This window comes from Myotis brandtii, unplaced genomic scaffold (assembly GCF_000412655.1).
Source record: "Myotis brandtii unplaced genomic scaffold, ASM41265v1 scaffold226, whole genome shotgun sequence".
Lineage (NCBI taxonomy): Eukaryota > Metazoa > Chordata > Mammalia > Chiroptera > Vespertilionidae > Myotis > Myotis brandtii.
Genome location: NW_005358478.1, coordinates 103971 through 113429, shown reverse-complemented (window position 1 = coordinate 113429; position 9459 = coordinate 103971). Strand labels below are relative to the sequence as shown.

Genomic DNA, 9459 nt, shown 5'->3' with positions numbered 1-9459 from the left:
CCCCCCCCCCCCCCCCCCGCATTTATCCTGCTGAGGGGAACACTCCTGGTTCTTTTTAAGTGTCCTTTTCTACCGTCCGCATCCCTGACAGCTCGCAAAAGGGGGGCCATTTGGCTGCAGAAGTCTGTCACCTGCCGTGTCTGCCAGCACACTCCCCACGCCAAGCAGCTGGGAAGGCGGGGTGGCCAGTGCCCGGGAGGTGTGACTGGGGAAGCATTGTCTGCCCCCCGGGACGCGGAGCCGAGGGTGGGACCGTCCCTCCTGCTGTCTGTCTGCTGGACCGACTGCAGGCTCTGGGCCCACCTCCAGAACTGCTCAGGCAGGAGGAACAGCAACGCTCCCCGTGCCACTTTGATGTATGGCTCAGAACAGCAATGCCAGCGCCTTGGCCGCCAGCCTCCGCGCATCAAGCCTGGGCGGGAGGTGGGGGAGGAAATGAGGCTCCAGCACACAGAGGTCTCCCAGGGGCGCACGCTGACCTGGATCTCCTGACGGCAGTCCGGGCGGAGGCCTGGACCAGGGCGGCTGCAGGGAAGTTAGGTGATGCCGGGTGCACTGGGAGGAATGGAGCTTCATGTCCCACCCAGTGGTGAGGCATTGGCTCTGACTGGTCAGAGGACGTGTTCCATTTCCAAGGGATGTGACTATCCTCGGGGTGCCCAGAGGACAGTGACGAGGACAGGGGGGACCTGGGGAGCCTTCTCAGGTGACACCTTCGTGGTGAGCCGTCCGCCTGCTCAGAGCGTGGTTAGGGGAAGCAGAGTCCCAGTTCCGTGGTCGCGTCCTTCCCAGCCTGCTGTGACATCACCCCTGGCCCCGAGGTCAGCCAGGTCAGGGGGACAGCCTGTTCCTGGCCGCCTGACCTTCAGGCCCCACTCTAGGCTCCATGTGGAAGGTACCCCCCACGTGGATGCTTCTGTCTCTGTTTTCCGTCTGACTTGGCTTGGGCATCTAGGAAAGGAAAATGCAAGCTATTCCGATGATTTGCCAAACTAATTTGAAGGCGCTCATGAAGCCATTGGGGGTGAACTGCCTCCAATAATAGCAAATTAGATGCACTTAAAGAATGATTTTCCTATGTAGTATGTGCCTCCTGGATGATTACAAAGATTTGCTTCTATGTTTCCTTCAGATTTTTATAGTTTTAACTCTTACCTTTAGGTCTTTGAAACATTTTAAGCTTATTTTTGTATGTGGTGTGAGGTAGGAGTTCGATTTCATTCTTTTGTTTCTGAAAATCCAGTTGTCCCAGCCACGTTTGTTGAAAAAAATTTTCTTTCCTTCTTGACTTATAATGTGGGCTTTATTTCTGGATTTCAGTTCTTGCCATTGATCCCTGTGTCTCTTCTTATGCTAGCTCCACACTATCTTATTACTATAGTTTTGTAGTAGGTTTTAAAATTATAAGTATGAATTCTCTAGTGCTTTTTCAAGATTATTTTGCCTGTTCTGGATCCCTAGATATTCCATGTGATTATTATTCAGATCAGCTTGTCAGTTTTTGCAGTAAAGCCAACTGGGATGTTGCCGAGGGCCTGAGCAAGGCAGGGGAGCTCGGAGCAGACTTCCCATAGGGTTTTTGTGGGCACCAGGAGACCCTAAACTGTGATGAGCTCGACTGTCTTGTTTTAACCAGTTAACTGCCACGATATTTTGAATTTAATTAAAATGGTCCTCCGCTTGCGCCTATAGACGCTTATGGTATACAGATGGTTAATGGAACTTGTCTTTCATTGCACATTTTCCCTGGAAAGGAAAGCACCTTTCCCTGGTTCCATTTTCTTACATCAAAAGAGCATTTGAACTCAACCAGCTGAAAGTCAGACCCCACAAAAGGAGCCTCGCCTTTGCCAGCTTCCGGGGAAACACGTGCTCTATGATCCTCTCTTTCAGCGCGTCGCAGACCTGGAGCAGGAAAACGCTCTCTTGAAAGATGAGAAAGAACAGCTTAACCACCAAATCCTGAGCCAGTCGAAAGGTAAGCTCCAAAGAGCTCCAGTCTTCATGTTGAGCTTTCATCTCTTTCCCGCGGCGATCTCCCCAGGCGCCCAGGCATCGTGGGTTCGTCAGGGCTGCAGTGGGGAGGGGGCTTCTGTCGACGGGAGGTGCGGGAGGAGGGCCCTCCGTTTCATGTGGAGACACACGGGTAACGGACAGTATAGTGCCTGGGACTTGGAGTCAGGGAGGCCTGCCCTCAGAATAACTCGGCCATCCCTCCTGCGGGCCTTGACCAATGCCGTCCTCAGCCTCTCCGTCTGCAGAATGGACATCCAGGCACAGAGCTCCGAGGCTCAGGGAGGGGTAGAGACTGCGTGCGAGCCACTTACACTGGTGATGGACACGCAGTGAGCACTCAGGGGCGAGTTGCTGCTGCTGTTAAATTCCTCATTAGCATCACCATTCCTGCCGTGCTTTCTTCTACCGGGGGTCATCTGTTTCCGTTTGCTGAGGAGAGGGTTGTGGGTCACATCCAGGTCACCTGTCTCAAGCACCCACCAGCCCCTCGGGTGCTGTCACCCCCACATCCTGCTTGGCCACAGAGGAGCAGTGGGGTCCCAGCCCCAGTTCTCGCCTGACTCGGTGTGGCTTCCAGCAGATCACTCTTCCCCCTGTCGCCCTCCTGCCCCACCCCCCGAGTAATACATTTTGGTGCGAGAAAAGCCCCCTAACCTTTGGCCTCATTGCCTTATTGCCTTGAACCTCCCTGAACTCCAGGAACTATAAAGACCCGGAATAGGAGAGAAATCAGGAACAAAGCCCAGGTTCTTGCAGGGATGCTCCAGCAGCCGCTGGGGTGTCCAGCCAGGGAGCTGACCCATGTGCTGCCTGGTCTGCCCCCCACGCCCCACGGGCAGGGTCGGCTTTCTCCCCCCTTAAAGCGTAAGCCGCTAGAGCAAGCTTTCCCAGGCTGGGAGGCAGGTGAGGGCGCTGGGTCAGCTCGCCGTGTCTGTGCCAGGGGCTGGCGTGGGCAGCCTTTGACAAGAGACTGACCGTAAAGCATGAGTCAGAACACGCCTGGGGATGTTCTGGATGTTCTGAAGGATGCGTGTCTTGCTTCCAGATGACTTGGCCCGCGGCTCCGCCCAGGAGAACCTGCTGATGAAGAGGGAGCTGGAGGAGGAGCGGTCCCGGTACCAGAACCTCGTGAAGGAGTACTCCCGGTTGGAGCAGAGATACGACAACCTCCGGGACGAGATGACCATCATAAAGGCGAGGAGGGCGGGCGGTCCTGCTGCCCCTCCGGCTTTCCCGCCTGGTCTCGGGCAGCTCCAGCCCCGGGCAGCGTCCGACACGCGAGGCTCGGGCATCTGTGTGGTGTCCGTGTCCCGGACTTTCCTGGGAGGCATCACAGAGGAAAGCTGGGCCGGCTGTCATGCCCCAGGACGGGGCCTTTCCCGGCTCTGGGATCTCCCCGAGATCTCAGGAGTGTCAGTGGATGTGTTCTCTTTCGTTTCCTGTTGGGGGAGCATCCATGTTGCCTTAGTAACAGAGCGGGGAGTTCTGACCGCGGCTGCGGTTGTGTGCACACTGAGAGGTCCTGGCGTCTGGTCGTTTCCCCTAATCGTTGACGAAATGCTCTCCACGTGGAAATGTCATATTTCACAACTTGTCATGGTTTTTCACCACCTACAAACACTCCCTCCAGAAATGCACATTCAAGCAAGACTGACTAGTTCCGTGGTCGGCAAACTGCGGCTCGCAGGCCACATGCGGCTCTTTGGCCCCTTGAGTGTGGCTCTTCCTAAGCCTTAGGAGTACCCTAATTAAGTTAATAACAATGTACCTACCTATATAGTTTAAGTTTTAAAAATTTGGCTCTCAAAAGAAATTTCAATTGTTGTACTGTTGATATTTGGCTCTGTTGACTAATGAGTTTGCCGACCACTGGACTAGTTAATTGCGTAGAAACCATGAAGAGAAGCTGAATAGGAACATAGAAATCTAAAATGTTGCTACCAAGATCAGTTTCCACTCTCAAAGCCAAATCAGATGCAGGGTGGTGGGGGGGGGGGGGGCGGGGGGGAATTTTTAAATGAACAGTATAGACGGTAGCCTCTGTTTCTAATAAGATGACGGTTTTCATAAGCCGGTTGGTGGAGGCAGGTTGATGTGGGGCCTGAGGGCAGGTTTGGGAGCGGGGTCCTGGGACAGGTCTATGCACTTTCCGCAGGACGGGGGGAAGGGGGGCCTCCCCAGAGAGACTGGCCTCGGTGGGGGTTGTGTTTCCTTAAGAGACCAGGGAACCCAGCCTCACCAGCGAGGCAGAGTCCGCCTCCAGCGCCTCCTTTGGTGGAAAGTCACAGTTCTTAGCACATTAGCTCATTTTCACTTTTCACATTTGTCTCCTGAAACAGCAAACCCCAGGCCACAAGCGGAACCCGTCCAACCAAAGTAGCTTAGAATCGGACTCCAACTACCCCTCCATCTCCACGTCTGAGGTGGGAGACACGGAGGACGCCCTGCAGCAGGTGGAGGTGAGCGGCAGGCCTCGCCCTGTGCCCAGGCGGGGGAGCCCCACAGGGGTTTACTCTTCGGTTGGTGGCCAGAGTCCCAGGGGGCTCATTCCCGACAGCAGGGGCCTGGGCTGCAGTGACGTACAGACAGTACTCTGGAGTGAGCAGGCACCGTGCAAAACAGTGCACTGCTGTTCGCCTTGCCCGCCCTCCAGGAAGGAAGGAAGGAGGTAGGGCCGGGTGCCTCTTGCAAAGCCGAGGAGCGACTGCAGAGACGTGAAGTGACACCGAAGGAACAGCTAAGCCATTAGAATGGGTGTAATTGATTGTCCCCGCTCAGTATCCCAGTGCGTGCAGTGGTATCATAAATGCGCAAGAACATTTTCCTCCCTGACTCCGAGGCTGGATAACACTCGGAGGACAATACATACTAATCATTTTGACTGTATTTTTGTCAGTAATGGCCTCTTAGAATCGCTGCATAATGTACACACCGTGGATTTAACAGTCGGTGTGTAATTTTGTCAAAGGTACAAAGACACAGTTTTTCCTCTGGCCTTTGAAAAGGAGAAAACCGCGAGCGTATGAGCCGTAGGGAGTAGGTGAAGGTGGGTGTGGAGGAGGGGCGGTTATAGCAGCGTGTGTGTGTGTGTGTGTGTGTGTGTGTGTGTGTGTAGCACGCCTGTGCTGGGTGTTGCTGGCAGGTGCTGGGGAAACAGCGGTGACCGAGCACAGAAGGTCCCGGGCGCACGGAGCTTGTCTGATGGGGGTTAGACGGTAATGAGTTGATGGAGGAAGTCTGTGATATAATTGCAGCCACAACAGTGCTGTCAGGAAAAATAAAGGATACGAGAGTGAGTGATGGAGTAAAGAATAGGAGAGCCCGGCCAGCATGGCTCAGTGGTTGAGTGTCGACCTATGAACCAGCAGGTCACAGTTTGATTCCCGGTCAGGACACATGCCCAGGTTGCAGGCTCAATCACCAGTGGGGGGCGTGCAGGAGGCAGCCAATCAATGATTCTGTCTCATCATTGATGTTTCTATCTCTCCCTCTCTTGTCCTCTCTGAAATCAATAAAAATACTTAAAAATGATTTTTAAAAGAATAGGAGGATAGAAAAGGAGGGCCTCGGAATAAAAGTGCAGTTTGTTGTTTGCCATCTGCACTTAGTAGGCATTTTGTAAATGCTGCCTTAAAGCCTTGGTTTTGCCACTGCACTCTCAGTCAGCCTGGACTCCAGACGCACCACCCATGGGTGTGTGTGTGTGTGTGTGTGTGTGTGTGTGGCCGTCACGTGCAGACAGGAGCACCTCCGTGTGGGTGTATGGCCAGAGCAGCAGGCACAGTCCTGGCTGTGCACTAAGCCCTCATTAAATGCTGGGCCAACCAAATTCTATTGTCACGTATGTCCATGTGTGTGCTTAAAAGACCCACATGGATAGGCTCATCCAGATACACCCCACATGTGACAGAGCTCAGGAGGGCAACCCCAGGCGTGGATCTAAGGGGAAATGTGGGGACTGGAGCTGTGAGAGCTGCAGGAGCAGGGGGTCCGGGGCAGGGCTCCTGCTGGCAGGTCCAGGCGCGGTCACGGGGGCGCCAGCGCACCTGCCGTGATTGGTAACCACACCGGTTCCCCATCAGGAAGCGGATGTCCCAAGCTTTATGGTTCCTCTGGGATGAGACTGTTTTCCAGAAGGGAGCTCTTTTAACTTCCAAATGAAATGGCTGTGTCTTCATCCATTTGTTCTTGGATATATGATCGGTCATCTTATGTGGCTCACACGGGAGGAATATAAATGGCTGAGACTCAGATGTTATCCAGACAGAAATGCGCCCGGAGCACAATGTTCACACGAGAAGTGATGGCCGGTTGGGGCTGGCTTTGTACCCCAGACGTGGATTGATGTTTGGGAGGAGAGAGGGGACAGCGGAGGCGGCGGGAGGCAGTGAGGTGCTGTGCGTCCCCTGGGGCACTTCTCCTAATAAGGCCTCCTCTTCCCTGCCCCGTCCTCCTCCGAAGGAAATCGGCCTGGAGAAGGCGGCCCTGGACATGACGGTCTTCCTGAAGCTGCAGAAGCGCGTGCGGGAGCTGGAGCAGGAGCGGAGGAAGCTGCAGGCGCAGCTGGAGAGGAGAGAGCAGCAGGACGGCAGGAAAGTCCAGGTGCGGAGGCTGCGGCCACAGAGCTCGCTCCCCCGGGGCTCAGCGGGGGTGTCGCCCTGTGGGTCCTGCTGCTGCCGGGTCTCAGAGAGGAACTTTGTCTTGTGTTGACGTCATAATTGCACGTGTGCCACCCACATCACCCCAGTTGGACAGAAGTAAGGGTTACAGTGCCCCCAGGGCAAAGGGTTCCACTGGCGAGGCCAGCAGGGAACTGTGGCCTCGTCACCCACTTGGGAAGTGGAGCAGGGTGTGTGACTAAAGTATAAATATGAGAAGTGAAATCAGAGCAGAGAACATCGAGTGCTCCTTCCTGGCTGCGTCCAGCCCCATTGGGCGGCAGCCCAGCTTGCATCACCCCCTCCTTCCCACGACCACCCTCACCGCAGCCCTGTTATCTCAGTGGCTTGAGTATTGGAAAATCTTGTTGGAAGCCTTAGTGTCCCCAGACAAGCCACTCGCTCCAAAGCAAGGCCCCGCCGGGCACCTGAATGCATATTTGAAATGTTCACTGAGTGAGAGGAGATAAAGATGTAAGAGGAAGCCCCAGCCATGAGGAATCTGTAAGCTAGTTCGGGAGGACTGGGTAAAGCAGCGGGAAGAGGAAATAACATTGTCGTGCTGAAGTAACTACGGGGTGGGTACAGATGGGAGCTGAGGGTGACATGGGGGAGAGCCATCTGCTATTGCTGGGGAGGGATAGGGACCACCTCTAAGGGATGCAAGGCCGTTTCCGACACGGGTCATATCCTTAGCTGACCTCACAGTGGGTTTGTCAAGGGCCTCTGGCCTGTTCTCAGACCCGAATTACCCATTGTGGGGGTTCGACCGTTCCCCCCGCAGCCCTGCCTCCCCCTGCTCCCCCTACACAGTCTCCTTCTGCAACACCTGACTTCCCTTCCCGATCGGATGTGTCACCGATGCTAGTACATTCTTGGGGCTCCCTGAGCCGTAAGCGGGGAGGGGAGGTAAACCTTGCTTGATGGATTTAAATGTCTCGGGGGGGCTGGATTCCGAATGACAAGGGAAAAGATTAGGTTTATAAATGACTCGCTCAGTTAGAAGCGAAGCTACCCTGACAGGTGAGCACAGATCAGATATATTCAAAACTGCACAGACGACAGTGGACGGTGCCTGGCACGCAGGTTTCCGGACCACCCGGCTGCCCCTAGGATTCGCTCCCCCGTCCCCACCTCAGAAAGGCCTAGTCACTTTGAAATCCTGGCTTTACATCTTTTGTTTGTCTGGATACAAATGAGAAAGGGCATCTCTTTGACCCAGCAAGCGTCGGAGCTGAAGGTGTGGCCCATAGCCCTGTGGATGCACCGAGGGTCTCTCTTCAAGGGGAGCGGCCTTTTCTCCCACGGGGCTTAGTAAGAGGGGGTGGGGGGTGATGGATCCCTCTGCAGCGCCCCGAGACCAGGCTTTCTGAGGACGTGCCCTTGGACCTGCCCTGGGTCCCAAGAACCCTGAGGGTCTTTGTTCTGGAGAGAGATGGCCGGGGTCTCAGCGACAGAGCCCAGCCTTTGCAGAAGGGATGCCAGGACGTCTGGGATATACCTCCGTGGGAGTGACTATGCCTGCCCTGAGGAGGGGCCTCGGCGACAGCCAGCCGGGCTGTCCCCTTCCCATCTGCCCAGCTCCCTCTCCCAGGCCTGGCAGTCACCTGGGCCACACCCACCTGCCCCGAGTCCTGGCGTCACACAGCACTGGCTGAGCTGGGGGGGAGGGGGGGGGGCCTGCCACCCTGTCTGCTGCAGGGTGGATGAGGAAGTGGGCTTCTCCCCAAGGCTCAGAGATGTAACTGGGAAAACAATACACACGTGCACACACGCCCCCTTCACCCGAGTAGCTCGGGTTTTACCTCATTAATAATTACCTCATTATGATGCGTTAATTAACCTCTTAAACAAGGGCCTGAGTCTCACAGTTCCAGGTTCCTGGGGCTGCTGAAACAAAGCACCACAACAGGAACTTCCTGTCTCGAGTTCCGGAGGCCGGAGGTCAGGAATGAAGGTGTCCGCGGGGCTGTGTTCCCTGGAGGCTTCGGGGAGCCTGTTCCGCGCTCTGTCTGAGCTGCGGCAGCTCACCTCTGGCGTCCTGGCATGTGTCTGTCCTCCCTTCCTTAAAGGACAGCCCTAGTGGATGAGGCCCATCCTATGCCTGCATCTTAACTCGATAACATCTGCAAAGACCTGGTTTCCAGACTAGGTGACATTCAACAGGGGTTGGGATTTCATCCTATCTGTTGGGGGCACTGAACCCCTAACAGGGTGTTACACATATTCAGGTGCCTGTGAGCATCGTGTGAATAAAGTTGGGGGGCTGGGGAAGATGCTTATGGAGCGCCTCATGGTGGCCTGAAGTCGCGATCCTCTCTGTCCGGGCAGGTGGAGCCACCAAAGAACGACATCGACCTGGACCAGGACACAGATCTAGCCTACAACACGCTGAAGGTGAGGCTCGGACTCCCGCCCGGGGAGGTTCCCATCAGGCTGCTAATAAGCAGAGCCATACGCACACCATGTCCTCGGAATGAAGGGAATTTTGTTTTTACTACGAGGAGCTGTCATATATGTTAACAGGAAACTGTTCCCTCCTTCTGACCCCAAACGGGGGGTTTTCCACACCAAGCAATTGTCCACTTCTCTGTGGGCGCCCAGGTGTCCTGCCACTGACCTCCTCTCTGGCCCTGACTGCCTGTGTCGGCACAGACCCCGGGCTGGGGGCTCAGTCCCACAGGACTGTCCCCACTTCAGACGCCATCACATTTGCGGCTCCCAGGTTGCCCACGCTTCCGTCCATCTTGCCTACAAATCAGCCCCCCCCTCCCCCGCCGCCCCG

The 9459-nt window shown here is 55.4% G+C and overlaps 1 protein-coding gene across 3 annotated transcripts in view; it reads left to right on the top strand.

Annotated features, from left to right (window-relative positions):
• Positions 1-9459, top strand: part of MYO5B (myosin VB) — a 186557-nt gene that overhangs the window by 147531 nt on the left and 29567 nt on the right. For all 3 annotated transcript variants that reach the window (XM_014539705.1, XM_005866245.2, XM_005866246.2), the window contains exons 23-27: positions 1894-1978; positions 3062-3210; positions 4356-4475; positions 6478-6618; positions 9006-9071. In XM_014539705.1, the coding sequence (XP_014395191.1) occupies positions 1894-1978; positions 3062-3210; positions 4356-4475; positions 6478-6618; positions 9006-9071 (561 nt within the window). The remainder of the gene's footprint in view (positions 1-1893; positions 1979-3061; positions 3211-4355; positions 4476-6477; positions 6619-9005; positions 9072-9459) is intronic.